We start from the raw sequence: 23,234 nt of genomic DNA, 5'->3' as shown, positions 1-23,234 counted from the left end.
ACTAAGTCAGAAATTTGTAGGCCCTGTAGTCACCTGTGAAGGTAACTACAAATGGGGTGACACTCAGAGACAGATTGGGAGTGAGCAGGGTCTGGCTTTGAAAAGGTCTACCTGCTCGGGATGAAGGGAAGGTTGATGCACGAAGGAAGAGAGAACGGACCCGCTGGTTCATTATCCATTTTTCTTCCATTGTTGTTGTTCAACAATGTGACGGTTGTTATTTATGGTATTTGTCCTGCCCTTCCTCGACTGTATTTGGATGGCTTGGTAAAAAGTGGCAGTGACAAGTGGTAGCATAGCATAGCATCGTGTAGCGTAACCTATGTGCGCTGCCATGGAAAAAAAAAAAAAAAAAAAAAAAAGAACATAGTAGTTGTAGTGGTTGCAGTATTGCAATACTGTTACAGTTATGGCGACAGCCCTATTGGAGACATGGAGACCCAAGGGCATTGTGGAGTGATAACTACCAAATGTTGGCATATTAGCATGCTAAACTCAGAGGGTAAAAGGGACTTGCTAAAAATTAGCATGTTGACGTTGGAAACGCTAAATGATAATGGTAACAATAAACGTTTTAGCTGCAAAACATGCAATTTCAACTTCAAACTTCTTCATTAACAACTTCAGCAAGACATCAGTAAAAGAAGCTGCATTAGAAACTGCACTTTCAGCCCGTCCTCCATCAGCACTTTTGAATCTGATCATACATTTCTTATATTTATTATGCAACAAGTGATACCACGTGTCCAAATGTGTGGGATTTTGCATAAAAACGCATGACATTGATGAATTCATTATGTAATAATTTCAGTCTGCCCATATATGCTCTGCACCACAGGCACCACACTCTGTACATTATAGTTTCATGAGGCTGTTTAAAAGCTTCTGGGTGGAGTTTGTGCTGTAGGATAGACGAGGCCGGCTCTAAACTCTTCTCTGTATATTTATGCAGTCAGGGGTCCTGTGGGAAGAGCCAGAATTAGCAGTGGATTTGAAAGGTCATAGAGCAGTGGGAATAGAGATCCTGTTGACGCAATCTGTCCAATCATATTTATTTCCTTTGGCCAGAGATGAGTGCCCACGTCTCGACTCAGGAAACAAACCAAAACAACACCATGCCATAAAATACGAGAGTTTATCTTTGACTCCGCTTGACGACGGCATTCAATCTGGTTACCTAAGAACCCTCAAGTACTTCCTTTTAAGAAGAACACGTACAGCACATAGCAGTACAAGCTTCTAAAAGAATCTTAACAATGACAGTGAACATATCTGAAGCAGACAGAGACAAAAAGCTCTAAGAAGTCACAGCCAACTTTGCCTGAGTGTGTTTTACAGCTGTTTAAACAGGAGTAAGCCGTGTCTGCTGCAGTATACACAGTAAAAGCAGGCAGCCGGAGCCTCTGGAGGAGTTGTTTTTCACAGGCCTGTGTGGTATGCATGTGCGTCCCGGCCCACTCAGACCCACCTCATGGCTGGCTGGTTGGCATTCCTGCCTCACTCTGTAATTATGGCTCTTCTCCAGGCCTCTCAGCTCTGCTCTCCCTGCACCGCCATACTCTTAAAGGGCGGGTCTTGCCTCTGCCGAAGGCACACACTTTCCACCTGGCCATTTGGCTCAAGCTCTAATTTTAACAATAACACATCACCAGGCGAAAATGTGTACTGATAACAGCAGCAGACGACAGTTGCGGTGGGAAAAATAACAGTTTCAATTACACTTGGTGTCACATATCATGAATCAAGAAGCCTTTTGCTGAATTTAAAATGATGTGACATGAGATAATTTTAGTGAATTAAAGAATTTAAGTGAAGTGAATGCTTTGCTTTCAACTCTCTCCCAGTGAGTGTGTGAAAAAGTTTCAACACTTAAAGCTGTGAAAGATTTTACACACCACACAGCACGTAGACACACACTTGTAGTGTGAAATGAGAGCCCAGAGGAATCTTTACTTTATGTGCTCGTACAGCTCGTACATCCGTCTGCAGCTGTCATGAAACACATGTCAGGTAAGGGGTTCTGGTCTCAGATTCAAAAGGTGTTTTTCTCTCTAATTTCTCTTCAGTGGTTTCCTTAAACCACATGAAAAAATCCCCTTCAAAACCTTCTGCACTATCTGTCTGCAAAGACAAAATAACACCAGCGATGGTTATAGTCACTGTCATGTTTCAGAAGTGTCACATTAAGTTACATTTAGGTATCTTATGTTAGATAATTGCGTGATATTGTGGGGCTCAGCAGTTGTGCTCATAGTGAAGTAAAAATGAAATGTGAGACTGAAACCAAAGACTGCAGAACTTGAGCAAACTTACAGGAAATAAGCAAATATTTGGCGTTTCGTAACAAAACATTCTATCGCTGCTGTAACAATGTGAACTTGTTGACGTAAACTGATGAATAATCCAAATACATTATGAGTATGTGAAAGGAAATCTCACAGAATTTCAGACAATCTACTCCATTCATGCAGCTGGGGGCACATGACATGCCTGCAGCAGAAGGATTAGGAAGATCAGCTGAGCGCGACTCAATACCACATTGTTCCTCGCTGCTCACCGCTTGTTTTTCCTCCAACTCTCCTTGCAGCTTATCAGAGGAGGACACAACCAAATCTCGCCTCCCATGCGCCTGCCAAACTTCAATCACTCACAGTCCACTTCCCACCGTAGACTGCGAACAAGCCGCCGCCGTGGTGCCAAAATGTCAAAGCCGTTTGTGGCACTTCTTTCAGGCTCTTTATTGTTTGAAACAAAGCTGAAAGGTGCTTTTTGTAAAAACAGCTCATGTTCAGGGACAAATAAACACAATGACCGGCAATTAAGAAAATCAGCTTTGGGCTCGAGATTACAGGGAGCACACTGCTGCCTTTGTTCGCAGGTCACATCTGTATTTGAGTGACAAAAGGCAGCCACACAGCTGTATCAGAAAACGGGGCGAGTGCCAGCCTGAACTCATCCTCTATTCAGGCTCTCATTGTCTCTGCTCCACGCTGATAACAAACAGCACACACTATGCAGACACATCTCATCTACTCCATCAAAGGCTGATGTGGCAGTCTGGACAACAAACAGGCAGGTCCCCGTCAAAACAAAGAAACATACTATTATTACATGGATTTGTGGCTGTGGTGTCGCAACTAACTTCTCTGCTGACCAGCAAAACTAAAGCAAAAAGGTTTACTGTGTAAGAACGGAGAGGTGTAGATTTGGGGGGGGGGGGGGGGGAGCAGGGGACATGTCCCCCCTTAATATTTAGAACATGTGCATGGCAGTAGCAGAGAACTTGGCTGAATAATTAATCAAAATTTATTGTAATGACAGTATGGCAAAGTGCAATATCCAAATCCCAGGAGGTGCATTTTTTTATAAAGGTAAAATGTGTCACAACATATACTTATAAATGAGGCTTGATGGTGCTACAGAGATGCCCCGGCCTACAAATTCTATTCCAGATGTAAGGAAACATGCTTGTTTGGTATAGAGCCCATCAAAAATCACATCATCCATCATTTTTATATTCATTTCAGTGAAAATGAAATGCAAAAATGACCATCCCCATTAAAATCACGCTTCATCTCAACTGCAATATCTGTCCAAATAATCACAAAGTGACCATTTTGCATATTGTGCAGCCCTATTATAAATTGATGAAAGCCAGAAAAGCATAAAAAATTGACCACAATGAAAATTAAGGGTTTGATGCTTAAATTTTCTTGCAGAGGACTCACAAACCCTCCATTTCATGTGTCCTCCCCAGTGTTAAAACAAGACCTCTGCTCTTGTTAGGCTGTGAACGTTACTCTTGAACTTTACAGGAACACTTTGACATTTTAAACACTTATCTGCTTTCTTGCCAAATGCTTGATGAGAAGATTGATATCTTCAAGTGTCTGTGTGGTAGATATGTAGAGCCAGCAGCAAGTTAGCTTAACTTAGCATGAAGACTGCTCCCAGCCAAGAAATATTCCAGTACATAACCTTCGTAAAAGTTGTTATTTGTTATTATTATGCTTTGTTTTTTTTCCAGCAGTAGAGATGCTGGTTAGCAGATTTTAGCAGCTTTGGACAGAGCAGGCTAACTGTTCACTTTGTTTCAGTCTTTGCTAAGCTAAGCTAAGCTAACCGAGTGTTGCCAACTTGCCAGATTTCTTGCTCAATTCAAAAGCTGGGAGTTCAGCTGTACAAGGCAGTGACTAACTATGGTATAAGCACCACTGATCTTATGCTATTCTAATATTTTGTTGAAGATTTTTCTATTGAGTCTAAGCAAAACTTGAATGCTTCTATTAATGGACAATGGAGTTACCAATATGCAAATGAGTGTATGACTTCATCTGGCAACTTTTAGCGACTCCTGGAGCTCCTGCTAGCGTCTGTCATTGGAAAAGAGTTGGTAACAATGACCCAACAGTGACTTCAGCTATTTATTTACTGAACAGACATGAGGGTGGTATCAATCCTCTCATCTAACTCTTGGCAAGAAAGCGTATAAGTCCGTTTCCAATAATATGCAGAATTTATAAGCACTCTAACATATTTCATTGGGTGGTTCTTCCTGTAAATCTCTGACATGGCTCCGCAGAAAAAAAGCTACAGAAGTGAAAATCCTCCATATCTTAATGAGCCAAGCATTAAAGCGACCTTCTGCATACTGAAATAGCAAAATATACACATCACAGCAAATACATATCCCTAAACAGCCATTGTGTATTCAGAACTTTGCACAGAAAGCACTTTGAATGCACCTTTAAACCTCAAAAAAGCCACATCAGCAGCATCTCGCCTTTGAGAGAGGATTGAGCGAAGTAAAGACATTTAACCCGCATCTGGCCTCTGCCACTGAAACGGCTGTAATGGAGATTAAAAAGCTCCGAGATCTGCTCACCTGGCACTCACGTGAGCAGGCCTGTGCTTCCAACAAAGGGATATGTTGTGTAGCAAAAGCGCACTCGTATACTGTGTTGACTCAAAGAGTGCAAACATTGCACCTGATGAACAAACATGTTCGTGGCTGTCTTTCCACTGTACCGGTTTTAGTTGCCTTGGGAAATCAGTGTGCTGCAGCAAATAGATTTTTAATTTCCAGTGTGATAATCATCTGTTTCCTTGAACACTGCTTATCTTGAACAGCGATTTAATTCAGCCAAAAATTCTCCCTTCAGCACCTCTGGCAATCTGGCTTAGATTTTTTACCCCTTTTTTTCCCAGCAGATTAGATACAATCTCCATTTTTAACACAGTTTTCTGATGCGGCTCACCTATATAGAGAGATGAGTCTTTCTTCTTCACGTGATCATCGATGTAGGACACCCCCAGGGGCTGCACTGGTGTGGCTCCAATCCCCAGCAGGACCTGGGCTCCGATCAGCAACAGGTACATCATGTTGGTGTTGGCCCTGTTGTTGCACACTGCGTTTTCAGCCTGCTCAGCTTCCTTGCTGCTGGTGTTGGAGCAAACATCCCGACCCGCATCAGTCCTCCACATTTCCCCTATCTCATACTGATTAGTTAGAAACTCAGGCAGAGCTGAGAGAAGGGCGCCGAGCGCCATGACGATGCCCCCACAGCCGATAAGTCGAGGCCGATGTGCTTTGGCCCCAAAGTAGCTGACAAACAGGATCAGAGCCAGGTTGCCTATCTCAAAGCTGCTGGCTATCACTCCTACGTCAGCACTTTGCAGGTTGAACCGCCGCTCCAGGGTGGTCAGCACACTCACCTGAAAACAGCAAGACACAAAATCAAACCAGGGTGATGGGAATGATGCTGAGTGGAGCAAAAATGTAGCACAAATACAAAACCAAGGATTTGGGAGTTTAATGTCAGCAAGTGAAAGAGAAAATTCATTGTATGATTAATCAGTGTATTATAAGCATTTTAACTCTAAAAGTAACTCTTTTTTATTTGTCTGTTTGCATTATTTTTAACATGTGGCCAATGTCAGATTCCAGTGTCAACTGGTCACGGTCCTGATCTGACCAGCATGCACACAAAAAAACAAACAAACAAACAAAAAAAAAACACATCACACACAGCACGCTGTCGTATGGAAGAAAACATTGAAGCCACTGATGTCAGCGTTTACAGTTCAGTGTTTCCCACAGAATTAGATCCTTTTTGTGGTGGTAGCTGACCGGGACTGCCTGCCTCCTCACTGGATCAGCAAGCTCTGTTGCTGCTGTTAAACAGGTTCGACGCAGGGACCAACTCCAGAGCTGCTCTTCTTTCAAGCTAACACAGCAGCTGCAGTTAACATCAGACACCGAGCTGTTAAACCATCCCAACAAAGTCACACCGACACTACAACAGCTCGAATCTGTTGTAAAATCGGTTCTCTTAGGTAACGTTACCAATGTGATGCAAACAGCTAGCTCTGCCACTGTGTGTATGCGGCCATGCAGACTCCAACAGCTGTCCCCAGTGCAAAGCTCACACTAGCGCAGCAGTAGTTTCCTTGCAGCGGTCAATGCAGATATTGTGGTTGGCTACATTTTTAATTATGTTTTTTTTTTTGTGGAGCCATGGCTGCTAATTCTACAAAGAGGTGTCTGTGGATGCAGAGTCAGAGACAGGACTGTTGGGAATGTGATATGAATGGATTCACTGAAACGGACACATCAAAAATTCCAGGATGTCAAGCACTACTTTAAACTACATTGGTCAGCGCTTCTCCACAAGACACTTAGCCTTACTTGACCCATCTGTCAGGACGTTAAAGTTGCATGACTGCATGACTTCTGATATGACTGTTCAGATTGAGGTCGCACTGCAAAACTAAATTTAACCCCTCGTGGTTGTATGCTTCCACACACCAGTCAAGATGCAGTTACAGTTTACATCCATGTCTGTGAAAACATTGATGCTTCACACACATCCTCCCCCTAGCAGCACAGAAGAGCTGTACAATCAGCACAGTTTCAAAGTAGGCACCCAGGTTTAGAGTCAATAGTTCAGCATCTGACCCAATGTTTCCCCTTCTGCTGCTGAGTGTTGACACTGAAGGTGTTTCTAAATCTGCGTTCTTGCCTGTACTGTGCTCTTGCGGACTTGTGAAACGTTATCAGTCGCAGCCCAAGTACTGTTCCAATTCAAAGTCTGCATCCAGCCAAGTACAGTCCAAATGCCAGGATGTGAACTTGCTATGCCCATTCCATCGGGGATGCATCGGGAGGTGACTTGTGTGGACTTTTGACAGTCAGGTATAGCACAATGCATTTCTTACAGGTCAGCGGGCAATGGCAGCCGTCCTTCAAACTCGCCAAGTCCGAACTCCCAAGTGCGCAAGTCTGAACCTGGTGTACTTGGTATTGAGAAACGCCTTGTGTAGTGGCCAGACAAGTGTTTTTGCAGAACATTATGATGTCACACTGAAGTTGACCTTTGACCCTTTGGATAAAAATGTCGTCACATCTTCATTTTATCCTATTAGACATTTTTGTGAAATTTCTTCACAATTAGCAGATGAATTTTTGAGTTATGGCCAAAAACATGTTTTGTGAGGTCACAGTGACCTTGACCTTCGACCACCAAATTCCACCAAATCAATTCATTCTTTAGTCCAGGTGGAGGTTTGCACCAAATTTGAGAAAACTCCCTCAAGGCCTCCTTGTGATATCATGTTCCTGAGAATGAGACAGATGCAAGATCACAGCGAGCTTGACCTTTGCCAACCAAAATCTAATCAGTTCATCATGTTCACAAGAATGGGACGGACTGATGGAAGCACATACCTTAAAAGGTAATGATCACAGCTATCGCCAAGACAGAAGCTAGAAAAAAGTAATTTATCTGATTTAGGACCTCATATCAAAGTGGCCCACATCAGAAGCAAAAATATCAGATTCCATGTGATTTGTCTTATCCACACTACTCTGAAAAAATCAGGTCTGTTGCTTGTAATGTGAACGTAGCCTATGACTCGCGCCTGGCATTAACATGCAATCTGTATCTGGATGTACCATCTGCACGAAATAAAACTCATGGTCTAAATGCACACAGAATACATTGTGATCAAACTGGCCAGTTCACATTTGATCAGATCTCAGCCAGGTGTAAATGCAAAGGCCTGTGGATCAGATGTCATCATCCAGATACAGATCATATGTAAATGGGGCCTGTATTCTGATAGAAATCATTAATTTTTTCATCATCACTTTTAAACTGCACCCTTCCACTGGAATATCCTGAATAACAAGCTGTTCAGATGTTCCACACTGTGGCTCCTCCCTGGAAACAGGCCTCTGTTTCTGATTAGCCGGGCACAGCAACATTTAGCTTCACCGAGAGCAGCTCATCACAAGCTTCCCTCTCTCTTTCACCAGCTGTCATCCACACAAGAGCTGGAGCCTACCAGCAACTTCCAGCTGAAGCAAGCGCAGCAAAACAGTTGTAAAGCCCAGCTCTGTTTGCTAACCGTAGTTTCAGTATTGTAAGACAATATTTATTTTCATTGTGTCAGTGAGAACGTGAAGTTTCTCATGGTATTTCAAAGTCAAAGACTTCATGATAATGTGTTGTAAAGCAGAGAATGGCTGTGTATGCTCATGTGGGAACAGCCTCTCTGTGCCATGTGAACCACAGCCTCACATTTAAACAGATATGAAGCTATTTTCAGATCTGTCCCAAACTGTCCTTGAAAGGGCATCACAATTTTCCATTTCCCCAACGGGCTCTGGTTAAAGAGTTTTGACTGAGCTCTAAAAAAAAAAAAGAAAAAAAGAAAAAAGGATCCTGCCAACACAAACATCCCTTTCTGAAATAAACTTCACTGCACGCTGAATCAACTCGTGGTTTTGCTGTCGGAAAATGTTTCCATGAAATGCTCCATTATGCCAATTTAATGTACAGAGTTGATTTGGATTGGACCAAAATATGTTGGAACAAGGGAATGACCTTTAAAGCTCCAGGAGGGTTAGTGCTTTAGGGCTGAATGTGGAGGTGAACAGTGAGTACTCTCTTTGTCTTTTTGACTTCTATCTTTCGTTTAGACACAGTTTAGACATTGAGAATCACGCTACATATTGCATAAGTATTTCACTACAGGAAAGATGGTCACTTCGTAAAACTATGCTGACACGAATGCTTTTAAAATTGGTGGTACATGACTAGAGAAAAAAGGCTGTTAGATTTGCTATTGCTCAAGAGGTGGAAACCCTACAACTACCAGATTACACTGCGCTGCAACGTACCAATAAATGCTCCCACTGGTAGTATCGTAATGCCAGTTTTCTTCAGAAACAATATGGTGGCCAGCTGGTAACAAACAATCGTGTAATACACTCACAGTACACTAAAAGATGTTTCCGAAGACATTTTAGGTGAGAAAAAGGCGACGCAATGACATAATTTTGGTTTATATTGGATCAGCATTGCCTGGTTTTACAGTTTGATCTGAGTTTGAGACCATCGATGTAAAAAGAGCTTTGAAGACAGGGCCCAGTTCATTTGTACTAAAGTGCTTAGTGGCACATGACGCCACGTGTAAAATTACCCGGATGACCAATACCGCTTCCTGACACCGGCCCATAAAGCAGGCACACTAGAGATTTCTATCAGAAGTAGCCAAGCATGCTAACTTGAATGGGGATAACATGTTTTAATCGTGCGACTCTTCCAAACTTTCCAAATCTTATCGGATCGAAAGGATCTAATCCCGATAGTAAAACGAGTCATTTTACCAGGGTTGTGATGCTCACTGGAATTTATCAACTGATTTACAGATGCCTCTTTCGCCATGTATGTCCATGGGAGAAAGTATTTTTTGGCCACAGGACATCACGTGACATGTAATTACACTTTTTGGCCACTATGAAAATTGGCTTCAAAGCCCGGTGCACTTTCTGGGAGCCTGTTTGAGACAGAAAGAGATTGGCGGGTCTCTCTTGATCTGTTCTCTACTCTTTGTGATCTAGGTGGTGGGTATTTGAAAATGCGGAAGTCCAATCTTTAGTTCTTGGATCTGGTGGCAGATCTTGTCAATGGTTAGATGGAGGGAAGTTTACCACAGTTCATTTACACATACTACCCACAGTTATGATACAAAGCTGGTTGAAAATTGGCAAAAATCAGTAATAGATTGTCTTTAAAGTGTAAAATATAATATATAGAGCAAAAATGTATTTGTGGGAATTTTTTTGGTCCTTCATTCTGATGCATTCAGCATGTATCATTCACGATTAACGTCAGAGACAGTTTAAACACTCTGTGTTTTCTTTTTGTTTCCAATACGTCTCCTAAACAACCAGACACATTGCCATCTATGCACCAAATCTGGCACTGAATCAGTAATGAACAGGAAGTAGATGCTGTAGAGTTTTCAGTTTCTGACTTTATCCTATGATACTAAAATCTGTGCTGAATAAACCTACTGACACCTTTTATTAAAATATGATCATTTGCTATCCAAACATTTATCACCCAGATCACACACTTTGCTTTTATCACCGTCCTCTACACTCAGTCCCCTTTGAGACTTGATTTAACAGGCCAGTAGATGAGGAGATGTCACACTGTACAGCCTGTGTGCTTCGTCATTAGAGATGAAAAAAGTCATCCCGTGTGACTTTTACGAAGCAGAAGTGACAGCAGGTCGCTCTTGCAGCTGCTGTGAACACAGCTGCAGTGACTCCTTCACTACACATCAAAGCACCGGGAGGATGATTGTTGGGAGCGGTTCGTGCCGGAGTCCTTTCGGTGACGTTGAGTGGATAGAAAACTTCAGACTGAGTCATGACATCTCTGGCCCTCGGGTGACTCTTTCTCACAGAACGCAAACATACCGGACAGGCTGCCTTTACGCCTGGCTGGCTCCGCCCGGCTGTTACGCGATCACAACATTGTCTCATCCAGCTCTTAGAAAGGATGCCAGGCCCCAACAACCTGTTGACACTGTGGTGTTGACTCTACACAGACAGTGACGCTGCAACAAAGTTAAGCAGAAAGAGTAAAGCCATCATCCAGTCACATCCCATCCTGTTACAGAAGGCCTGAGCGAGCGGAGTTACTGAAAGCTCCTGCTCTCAGCTCAAACACTCTGGATGAGTTAAGCCCTAGTCTCCAGGTTCAACATGTTTATGCACTTCCACTCTGAGTTAAACAGGCAGCCTTCCAGGAGGATTACCGCCGGAATAAATTATATAGGAAAAATTGAGTGGATTGCGTACTGGTCAGTGGTTACAGCCACATTTTCTCCAGATTACTCAAACTGTGGAAATGTTTAATCTGTTGCATGGCAACAAAACAAACCTCATCACGTTGTGCGACAGCCCATCACCTCACAGAAGAACGAGTCTTGACTGAGCACGAGGAATCCCGACTTCCACAGACTTTTTTTCCTTCAGGATGCACTGACAGAGTCTGTATTATCAGCAAGCAGCAAAAAGCAGCTAAATGCTGACATTCGCTTCAACACATTCAGGTTTAGCAGTGACGTGAAAGTGCTGAAATGGTGCTATTTGTGAAGGCACAGCAGCTGTTTATAAGAGAAGCCTCAGCTATTTAGAATCATTTACATTCGGTTTTATGAGGTGTGACCTACTGAGGTTGACTGAAGGTTAACTAAAGGTACTTTAACTGCTCTGAATGAGCTATTCTAAAGAGTCGCTTTTATTGGTGTCTAAAATAAGCTACATCTATGGCGGGGCTGCATAACTTTTTTTTTATCATCATTGCAGTGTCAACTTGTGCAATGAACACATCACTAAGGTTGCAACAGTATGAGTCTGACAGGCAGTGAAGGAGGAAAGGAGTTGCGTGTGCACAGATGAGAACATCTCTCCGAATGTTTTTTTTTTTTCCAATACTGTAGATAAGAAAATGTACATGGTATGATAACTGTCAGTATACAGTTTGATGTTATACTGCTGCAACTTGCATTGCCAAGGACTGATATCACACTTTCAATATAGTGACAGTGACATATTAAACTACATTCTCTCTGTAGGCACTATTTTGTAAGGCTGTGTTGAACCAAAGAAAATCTTGGTCGACCGATATTAGACCTTCTCTTCAACCAGTCGATTGATCGATGGGGGAAAAGATCAGCACGTATCTTTAGATTAACTAAATCGCCACAGTGCACTCTACCTGGTAACGCTGTGTCCACCAAGCGTTTTTCTTTTTCCTGTCACAGAGCTCAACATTAGCACATTTCCAGTGCAAGTAAACTCTTGTGTTCGGGAAAGTGGAATGCCTCGAGTGAAATATAAATGTGATCTCCATTGTAATTTTATCTGTGTGTCTGAGTCTGTCTCACTACTAAACATACTGGACACGGTTGAAGGTAACTCTAGGGTTAATGATGTCATATACAACATAAGGTTACAAACATTAGATATTGCACGCTACATACAAGAGAGATGTACTATTTTTAGCCCAGAAGCTAACGTTTACCATCCTGTGGTGGGTATTTTTGTTTTTGAGACCTAGTAAAATGAATCCTTAGTGATAAAATACGACACTGACTGTTTTCTGTAATTATTTATACGTTTTCCTGATTAAAAATGAAAGTTGGAAAACGTTTAACTTTGGGTAAAACGCTGCGCTCGTCGCGGTCACCAGCCGTCCAGTAACAGTGGAAAAGGAGCGGGACAAATACCTTGAAGACCAACCGTCACAGAGGTGCTGAACAACGTCAACTGGGAAAAGAAAGGCTGTGGTGGACACATGGCCTTATCAAAGTAACATCAACGACTGTCCGACCAATGAGAATTTGGTCGGTTAAGAGCATAACGACCAACTAATCGACCAACCAACCTGAAGTTTACAACCCTACTTTTTGTTTGGTAAGTGGCATGCTGTCAACTCTGTGGCTTATCAGTCAGAGCCCTCGCCATTAGCAGGGTCCAACGATGAGGACTGTCAAATGACCAGGGCCAGTAAAAAGTTACATGTTCTAAAAGTGCAGCTTCACTATGTGTGCTCTATTTTCTAAGACTTTGCTCTGTGCTTCCTGTGTCTGTCTTCGCACGAGTAGAGCGCAGGTTTGTTTACTTCACTGATGACATGACAGTCAGTCCGTAAACAACATACCAGTTGAAACGCAAAAGAACATTAATTGCCTCTTAGAGAAAAATGTCCGACGGGTTTGAGAAGGACGCCTCGGGTTGTAAGAATAGTGTAGCTCCTGAATGCTTAGAGCAGATAGGTGTTAGCGATTAAAGAACTCAACAGTAAAGTTTTCAAGTGGTAGAAAAAGTACAGTGTAGGTTTTAGTTTGTCCATGAATTAATATTGCAGCTCCTTAAGAACCAAGTAAATATGAATATATGAAAGAACTGAGTACACTTTAATATCTGTTTAATTTATCGCCACTAATATCATTATCGCGATATTTACCATTATCACATATTGTCCTCATATTGTGCAGCCCCAATCTATAGAGTGTACTTTATACTTTTTAAGTTATCTTTCATCCTTTTTTTTTGAGCAAATGAGCAAAGTTTACACTTTTACCTTTTGTTCAGTTCATGCATGTGTGTGCAGGAAACAAGCCTCACATACAGTCAAGAATCTGTCTGCATTTTAAACTTTAACTTATTTCTAAAGGGCACCTGACGTCAGGTACTCTGTTAATGGCTACACCTGTGTGCTCTTTAATGAAAAAGGCCCCAAGGCTGACCGCGCGCTAATAAATTACCTGGGTGATGAATGTTTTGATTTATGTCCGTACATTAACTTGAATTTTTTTGACATCTCTGCATAAATCTGATCAATGAATAAATAAAATGGTTAAATAAGTAATATATATACTAAAATAAATGTGCTTTATAGGAACACAGCTATAACACTGATACGTAATATGGTTTTAAAATGAGAGTAATGTTTCGTTAAACAATCAGAGGGCTTCTACCTCCTTCCAGCGCTCAGCTGATTCAGTGCGACCGCAGTCTGACACGTCTGCTCAGCTGAGATGAACACAGTGCAGGTTCAGGTGTTAGCTGCACTTTGCAGCTCGAGCCCCGAAGTGTCAGAGTTGTTTCTTATCAGGGAGGTGTTACTATAACTGAGCTTAGAGCCTCAGGTGTTGTATACACAGAAGTGGGAAGTGGGAAATGGGAGTTTCCAAGAGCTTAATAGTATCAACTGCAATTAAAACCTGATGACACTACTGCGGAAAAGTGGGAACAATACATCTGTCACTGTAGCTTTGGTACTGTGTAAATGTGTAGAACCTGATTGAATCAATTGAATGATGGTTCTGGGATCAGTAAACCTCTAACTCTGCACAACTAGAGCTCCGACCAATGACTATTTTTATTACTGATGCATGATTTGACATGTCTGAAATTAGTGAAAAACGCCCATGGTACAACCAGGGAACGTTTGGCTCTTTTGGCTTGAAAAATTACTAAAACAAATAATCAATTATCAAAATAGCTGCAGATTAGTTTTCCTTCGACTAATCTTTTAAGCTCTAAATACAACTATTTAATTATAAAACTTTATAACTACATGATAAGTTCCCATCAATCATAGTACTGAGCTCTCGTGTTAGACCTGCCGTGAATACGATGACGAATCTGTGTCCATTAGAGCTAAAACAACCACTTGATTGAGTGATAGTCAATCAATAATTTTAGTAATTCGTCAAGTAAAACTAAAGAAAAAATGCTAAACTGTCTCAATGTTTCTGCCTCTCTTTGTCATATATATAAAGTGAATAACTTTGGGTTATGGACTTTTGGTTAGACAAAAAAAGACATTTTAAGACTATAGCTGCAGCTCAATTAATCGATTATATAATTGGAAAAAAACTAATCACCAACTACACTTATAAGTTCAATTGATAGTTTAAGTGATTATTCAAGCAAAAATGTTAAACACATGCTGTTGCAAGCTTCTTATATGTGAGAATTTGCTGCTTTTTGTCATTTATGATAGTAAAAAAAGAGTCTTTAGGTTTTGGACTGTTGTTTGGACAGAAAAATTAAATTAAAGATGTCACTTGGACACTTATCGCAATTTAAAAAAAAAAAAAGACTAAAAGATTAATCAGTGATCCGTAATCGTGAAAATAGGCACCTTAGTCGATAATGGAAATACTCGTTAGTTGCAGCCCTTTTGAAGACATCACCTTGGCTCTGGAAAGTACTGATTGGAATTTCACGCCCTTTTTTAGAGACAAAATGACAAATCGATTAGTCAAAAGAATCCCCAGATGAATCATGAATGAAAGTTACCATTAGCAGCTCTGACGTCCATCAGATCAAGTCACCCACTAATGAAAGGAATTGCTCATTAATTAATTTACCTCAGATCTAAACTTTTAATCACAAGAGGCTGTTAAGTGACTGTCACTTACACAAAAGTGAATTTCTGACGACTGAGAAACAGCTACAGTCAGATCTGTAGGTCTGTGGTATTAGCCTGTGCACGTCGACTGCGCTCACTTGCAGTCGTGCTGCTAAATCAGGACACCCAGCATGCTGCTAAGTGTCTTGTACAGTAAGCAGCTCACAGAAAGCAAAGGGGGCCATGATAGTTGAGTTTTGTCCCTTCACTGCCAGCGAGTGTTCTTAAGTCCCATCATCCAATCAGACATACCACAGGAGCTCATGCAGGTCGACACCAATTCACCAGATTGTCACCCAACCAGTTACCTAATGTCCTGCCTACAGCTTGTAAATAAAGCTCCATGTAAATTAGCTCTATTGTGTTGATCGGCTAAAGTAGGCCAGAGAGCCTTGTGTGTTTTTGTGAGTTAATGACTCCGAGCCTCACCTGGTTTATTGTCCCAACTGTTTGGACAGGTGTCTAAAACCAGTGTGCCACCGAAAGCAGAACACGTGTGATACCCGTTTTTATCACAAACGAACAACGAAAGAGGAAGTCCTCTTTAGGAAATCCTCCTAACTGACTCTGAGTTGCACCACCGCGCTTGCTGTCGCTGCTCTGAGCTGCGGGATGCTTGATGCCCAGCAGGTCCACTAACAGAGAAGATAAGATGTTCCACTCCAAATATGGCCAAGGCATTCGGGGTTTAGTCTATTAATTGCCGGCGAGCCGAGGAAACAGTGCGATTCTGGGAGAATAAACATAGCTGATGTCAAAACTAAATGTTCACAGTGGTTGCCTGAGGCTGCCGAGCTCCTCTGGGACGCTTTGAGGAATATTTTGGAGCACTTCAGGGAGCTTTTGTCCCACAAAATCTATATTAGAGTGCCTGCACGAGTTCAGATCTGCCTGTGTTTTGATGTTTCCTTTGCAACCGCATCACAAGAATACACATTTGGAGGTTTTATAAGAAGAGACGACGTATTTAAAACCGTATTAGTTATACCACTGTTGTTATGATTAATAGTAAAAGTGAAAGAGTGAGTAAACTTTAAAAAAAAAAAAGGAACAGGAAGGAAGAGGGATGGGAGGGGGGAATCCTTGACCTTGAATGACATTTTGGGTAAAATTAGCCAATTACAGACTTCGTAAATATGATAAGACGACATTGTTGATGCTGAGCAGAGCTGTCAGGTCACCCTGTAGTTACTGATGCATGTTTGGATATAAATAAAAGGGGCTCCGTTTGATTTGTGATACATTAAAGATAAATTAAACACATGCAGCTTTATGTTTCCATCAACTATAACAAACAGTTGAGCAGCATGAAATCTGTCCTGCAGGCTGGACTTTACTGTGCAGGACAGAGAGGTCTCCACATCCTGTCATTGCTCTGTTACATGTTATTCAGTCCATAAGCATGAAGAGCAGCATATAAACCCCCAAATGCAAAGACAACACCAGTGTGAGTGTGACCCACAGTAGCAGGCTCTCATAACTGTGTGAGCTCGGCTTGTGTTGCACTCACCAGGTATGCTCCGACGGTGCCCTGAGCCAACATGAGGGCGCATTCCGATATCAAGAATATCTTGATATTTGAGAAGCATGAGGAGTTTTTGCGGAGGCCATCTCCTTCCAGCATGTTCCCGCCGCTCCGGTCCGAGTCCCGGTGCTTCTTCACCTGCATCCTCTCCTTACTTTACCCACACAGCACTGCGAGAAACCGAAACACACACACACACGCGCGCAAGAGGAGGATGACCGCAGGGAGACACTGGCAGGTACAGTGTTTCGCTTCCCCCCTCTCTGAAGACTACATTCGCGGTGCTCCTTGTCGCTGTTTGTCTGTGCTGAGTAATGTGTCTTCATACATGTGACAAGCTGCGAAACACACGTCCAAACTCTCCGCGGGGCTCTGCCGGTAGTCTGCGCCTAAACATTGCCTCGTCGTCGACGCGCAGGAACATGTGAACTCCCTGAAGGTGTTTGCAAAGGCACAAGTGAACCACGCGCGCGCAAATCTCTGTCACATAGCATGTTTCCGTCGCGAGGTTTCAGCTGCAGGTGAGAGTCCTGTTTACAGTCTGCTCCTGCTTCTTCTTCTTCTTCTCCTCTAACTCCTGCCGCTCCGGACTGTCATGGTCCTTCACGCACAATGACTGCTCTCTGTCTCTGCGCTCCCACCTCCCTCTCTGCTACTCTCCTCCTCTGTCAGCACATGCACGGCCCTAGAGGCGCTGTGTAGCAGCATCACAAGTCTGCTTAACTTGCCTCTGACTTGAGAAATCACTACAGTAGTCCTATGGGGCCCCGTGTGTGAGTGTGTGTGGTTTTTAAACTGACTCAGTTCCATTTTCTGATGTTTAATTTCCTCACAATAAACCTGCAGGGATTATGTCTGTGGTGCTGATTTGCATGTTTGTTGAGCCTCAGGACTGCAGCTGAGGATTATTTTGGAACTGAAACTAGCTGAGGCTCGTGGATAAACCAATAATTCAGTCAACAGAAAATGATTTGGCAACTATTCTGATTATCAATTTATCGGCTATGTCAGGGCCGTGGCCCACAGACTGATTTTAAACAACAGCGACATTGATTTTAAACAAGCTTGTCTCTCCTAATATACTATATGTCACCTGTCACACAATACTAGATAATCAAGCAAGTTCACCTCACATTTTTTTCCACTGATCTCACAAATGCAGGAGTATCATAGAGTTTGCAGAAATGCACCAAGTAGGGTTGTCATAAACAGACGGTAAACAAGCAAACGAACTGTTACCTAGCAGCAGACACATCCTGCTAAGTAGCCATTTGTTTACTTGTTTACATGGCCACAGCAAGGAATCGTCCAGTCGACAGCAATGGTTTCAGGAGCAATGAAAAGTTGAATATTTTTTCATTAAAAGACAGTGGCTTTGAAAAACAGTTGAATTTGACCCATCTGTATTGTATGTATTTGTATCTAATTTGGCCCCCTTAAAAAGAGTTGGACAGCCCTGAGCTACGTCATCAGGGAAATATGGCCAACATGAATATTTTGGATTATCTGTTAGATATTCTCCAGCCATAAAGTCTAGCTGTGAATTGTATTTTAAAAAACATCAAATTACCCCTGAGTATCTCCATTACTTAGGCTTTTTTGTTCAACCTGGGCCCTATTTTTCCATGGGTTTGTGTCAAAGTAGCTACTGAAGACAGCAGTTTTTGACATTGGTCCAGTATTGACAGAGCAAAGCAGGCTGCAATGTAATCCTTAGGTGCAGCGTCAATTTACGTCCATTAAAACGTCTTTTTTTTTTGCCACTGACACGATCTCATTGTTATTAGAGGTGCCTGACAACATTATGGAAAGGACCCTACAGAGAAATGAAACATTTTTTGTAACCTTCCGCCGGTCTGTGCGTCATTGTGATCAAATCTCGCTCATGTAGAAGTCCCATTCCAAAATCTTTTAGGAGGTCATTTGATCAGTTGGTGAGAGGAGTGCCAGGAAGAGTTTGTTGTGTTGGAGTACAGAAAGTGTATTTTAGTGTTATCTAAAAGATTTGCAGTATCATGGCTGAATATTTAGCTGATTTTTGCCAATGTGGACAAGTGGGTGAGGTTTTACAGTAATACAAGACTTCTCCTTGAACAAGACTAAAGCAGAGTGGATCGGCAAAAGGTCAAGAAAAATGTTTCATTTCTCTATAGGGTTACTTTTTTCATAATTCTGTCAGACACTCAATGATGTAAGGTAGTTATGATGAGCCCCAGTGCACGCTATTATGATGGATCCTAGTGCAGGCTATCATCTCATCACATGAACAGTGACTGACAGTGACTTGGATAACATCAACATACTTCTTACCCAGCAATCATCATTGCATATCTGTAAGTAATGAAAAATACCATATATCATTAATGTTTTTTTATTAACCTGCCTCCTGTCGTTTTGTAAAGGTGGACCATGGGCAAAGCAATATGTGTATACCCTAAAGGGATATATATATATATATGTTGATATCCAGCCTGGAAGCAATAAATTCATGTGCACACATTGACTGAGAAAGCTGAGCTGCAAACTCTGTGTTTCTTCTTCCATCCAGTGTCGTCATTTGATGTGACAGTGATGTAGTTGGTTGCAGGAGGAACTACAGGATTTCTAGTCTGGGGCCAAGCTCCACTAACGCTCAGTAACAGAACTTCCTCGTTCACTTCGCTTGTATTGCAGACTAGCTACATCTCCAACAGCAAAAAATGCCATCCCAAAATATGAGTGCAGAAGATATTTTAGATGAGGATACATTTTACAGTGTTTGGCTGACTTGGATATTCAGCCGTATTTATGAGCCGAGGAAGTGCAGCAGGTAGAGGCTGTGGCTGCCTTGACTGTGCAGGAGATGTGTGTCAGAAGCTCGTGCACAATGCATCCTGGTTAATGTAGTCACTTGCTCCATGAACAGGAGAACTCGGCTTTCTTGCTCAATACAGCTGATATAGCTCATATGTGCTGAGGAATTTTGCTTTAGTTGATTACATTTGGACATTCACATAAAAATGTCCCTTTAAACAATTAATCAATTATCAAAATAGCTGCAGATCAAATCTGTTGCTCAGGTTATCAGTGAATCGACTTATCATTGCAGCTCTTGCTCTTTACCAGCCCTTTGGTGAAGTTGTAACAGAGCCTGGGATGTTTGCGCAGGATGTTTCCAACCTTTATTATTGGATTATCATGTTGTCAGCATGTCTGGGATGAAGTACTGTGGCGGTTATGATGTAATATAACCACATAATGTGGTGATGATGGGGTGGAACTGCACAGGGTGATAAACAAATCTTGTGTAAATGCTGGGAGGTTTTCTGCACAGCTGTTTGCTCAGTTTTGGAAACGGCAGCAGCAGCATGAGGACGTGTAAAGGTTATGGGGATGAGCTGGTAATTGATGAACTGTGAAATGTGAATGCAAACTGAACGTTTCAAGACTTGTCAAAACACCACAGGGACATGCAAGATGGTTTATAGGGTTATTGTTATTAGACCAGAAGTAATTACTCATTTTACAAGCAAAAATGCCAAATATTTCCCCAGCTGTGGCTTCTCCAATGTAAGGGTTTGCTATTTTGTCTATTTTATATTCTATAAACCACATTTTTTTAATTTTGGACTGTTGCTTCAATGAATCAAGAAAATTAATGGCAGATTAATTAATAATGAAAATAATCATTACCTGCAGCCCTAAGTACCCTAAATAATAGCCCTTAATAGCATTTCTTTCATGTCTTGTTTGACCTGTTAAATGAGATACTAAATGCTGAAGTTACTAGTTACTAAATACAATATTAGTGAGAATGTACACGGATCAGCTGCAACATTAAAACCACTCACAGGTGACTGTGAAACTGTGGGTCCTGGCATCCATTTGGATGCCACTTGCCACCCACCCACACACCATTGCAGAACAAGTACCCCCCATGGCAACAGCACTCCCTGATGGCAGTGCCCCTCCAGCAGGACCATGCCACACCACAAAAACTGCTCAGGTGTGGCTCAAGAAACGTGATAAAAAGCTCAAGGCATCGGCCTGGCCTCTAAATTCCCCAGATCCCAATCCAATCAAGCATCCGAGGGATGCGCTGATACCCCACCTCACAACCTACAGGACACAAAGGATCCGCCACCAGCGTCCTGGTGCAAGACACAACAAGACACCCCCAGAGGTCCTGTGTCCATGCCTCGACAGGTCAGAGGCCCCACCATGGATTGGACTTGGCTCTGACCTGTCGAGGCATGGACACAGGACCTCTGGGGCACTGACATGTCTCACAGATGCTCGATCGGATTGGGATCTGGGGAATTTGGAGGCCGGGTCGACACCTTGAACTCTCTGCCACGTTCCTCGGGCCATTCCTGAGCAGTGTGTGCGGTGTGGCATGGCAGATTGTCCTCCTGGAAAGGTCATTGCCATTGGGGAGCATTGTTACCATGAGGGGATGTTGGACTGCAGCGGTGTTTGGGTGGGTGATGCTTGTCAAGTGGCAACTGGGTGAATGCCAGGACCCAAGGTTTCCCAGCAGAACATTGCATTTTAACAAGATGATCAATGTTATTCACTACAGCTTAAATCATATTAAGATACCATTTTAGTTCATATGCATAAACAAAAAATGGAAAGAATGGAAAGATACCTTTTGAAATCTTAAACACATGAGAACAAGAGAAAAAAGTTGTAGTATTTTGCTCTAGTAAAACAAAAAAATCCATGTGAGTCCCATCTGTGTCAACAGATTAAACGTGTGACAGTGGTCACCGTGGTAAAACATGTCATATCGATATCAAGATGATTCTGCAAAAAGTTCAAAATATTAACATTGTCCATTTGACCCACAGTTTCAGTGTTATAGTAAACCCAGAGGACCTGAAACCAACTCTGTCTCACTTCCTTAGAGCAACAGATGAACCCACAGTAAAAACTATAAATGATCGCTGCATGATTTAACAGTCGACTGTGATTCAGGGCGGCCCCCTCCTTCTCAGACTGGGCTTTTTTGGCAGCTGTCCAATGCAAAATGGTCATCAATCGTAGACGCTCCCTCTCCCTCGACCAGGCACACTCCCACACAGAAATTCTTCCTACGCTTCTGCATGTTGCTGCCTACATTCAGCCCGCTGGGAAAAGGGAAACGTTGACTGTCAAGCTGACAGTTTTAGAGCCAGGAGCCTGAATCTGTGAGTTACTGTTAAAATCCCACCGAGTGCTGATGTGCCAAAGCTGAGACAAGTATGTAAATATTGGAAGCTAAATGAACAGCGTTATGAGAAATGTAAATCTAAAGGAGTGCGGTTTGGGCCACGTGTTAGTTTCAAATTGTTTTAAACTGACAAAGATTAATGGTTCAAAGACCCCGTAACCTGCACAGCTGCTTCTGCTCAGGACACTGACCCCTGAAGGACAGGCATGCTTTGAGTGCTGAAGGCCCTTCACACCTACACAGGTTAGATCTCTCGTCATTTTGAAACTGGGCCGACTCCATAAACTCAAAACAATAATCTGATACAGACAGTCACACCAGTGTTTAAAACTGTAAGAAAAAATGCATTTTTTTTTTCAATGAGCTCAGACAGCTATCCTGAACGTTATTCTTTCAGACGAGTTTTAGCATGTACCCAACTATTTTTTCTAGCACTGCTTTTTGCCGTGAGAACTCACAGATGAACTTTGCCACTTTCTGGCGTGGCTGGGTTTTAACAAGTACAACAAGCATGAATTTGCAATAGCTGCAACCACTTGCATGCAGCGGTCCTTTGGCTCATGACCAGTGTTTATATAAACGCTTATCCAAGTTTGTGCAAAGAGCTGTTGTCCGTGAACTGAATGTTCATATTACTGCCATAGCCATCTATAATGTTATTTCCATGAAATTAGCAATAGATCCAACCGTCCAATCTGCACAAGTTGGTTACGATGATGAACTGCTGTCAGGTTAAAACCCTGGTGATGACGACGAGCAAGCAGAGGAGCTTACCTGACAGGGTTTTTTTTTTGTGCAGAGACTCTTGAGTTGTGCAAACAACTGTTGAGGTGTCTGGTCTCAGATGGTCTTGCAGGTGAAGACACTGGGTGTGGAGGTCCTGAGCTGGTGTGGTTACATATGGTTTGTGGTGTTTAGGTTGGTTGGATGTACTGCCTAATTGTCAGAAACTAAATTGGAGATGGCTTATGGTAGTGAAATGAACATGAAGTTCATGGGCAACAGGTCTGGTGGACATACCTGCAGCTTGCATACCAACGGCACACTCCCTCATAACTTGGGACAAATGTGGCGTTGTGTTGTGTGATCGAACTGCATATTTCAGTGCAGCTTTTATACTGTTTAATCAGCATCTTAATATGCCACACCTGTCAGGTGGATGGATTATCTTGGAAAAGGAGAAGTGCTCACTAACACAGATTTTAACAAATTTGTGACCAAAACGTGA

General features: G+C 42.3%; 1 protein-coding gene across 1 annotated transcript in view; it reads right to left on the bottom strand.

The window, feature by feature from the left end:
- The window catches only part of slco3a1a (solute carrier organic anion transporter family member 3A1a), a 53,626-nt gene extending 36,217 nt beyond the window's left edge, over positions 1–17,409 (bottom strand). The window contains exons 1-2 of the mRNA XM_033635415.2: positions 16,798–17,409; positions 5,259–5,715 (exon numbers count right to left, since the gene is read on the bottom strand). Of these exons, the coding sequence (XP_033491306.2) occupies positions 5,259–5,715; positions 16,798–16,956 (616 nt within the window). The 5' untranslated portion in view covers positions 16,957–17,409. The remainder of the gene's footprint in view (positions 1–5,258; positions 5,716–16,797) is intronic.
- Between the last annotated feature and the right edge of the window lie 5,825 nt (positions 17,410–23,234).

Source organism: Epinephelus lanceolatus, chromosome 5 (assembly GCF_041903045.1).
Source record: "Epinephelus lanceolatus isolate andai-2023 chromosome 5, ASM4190304v1, whole genome shotgun sequence".
Classification (NCBI taxonomy): Eukaryota; Metazoa; Chordata; class Actinopteri; order Perciformes; family Serranidae; genus Epinephelus; species Epinephelus lanceolatus.
This window is presented reverse-complemented; position numbering and strand designations above follow the sequence as displayed.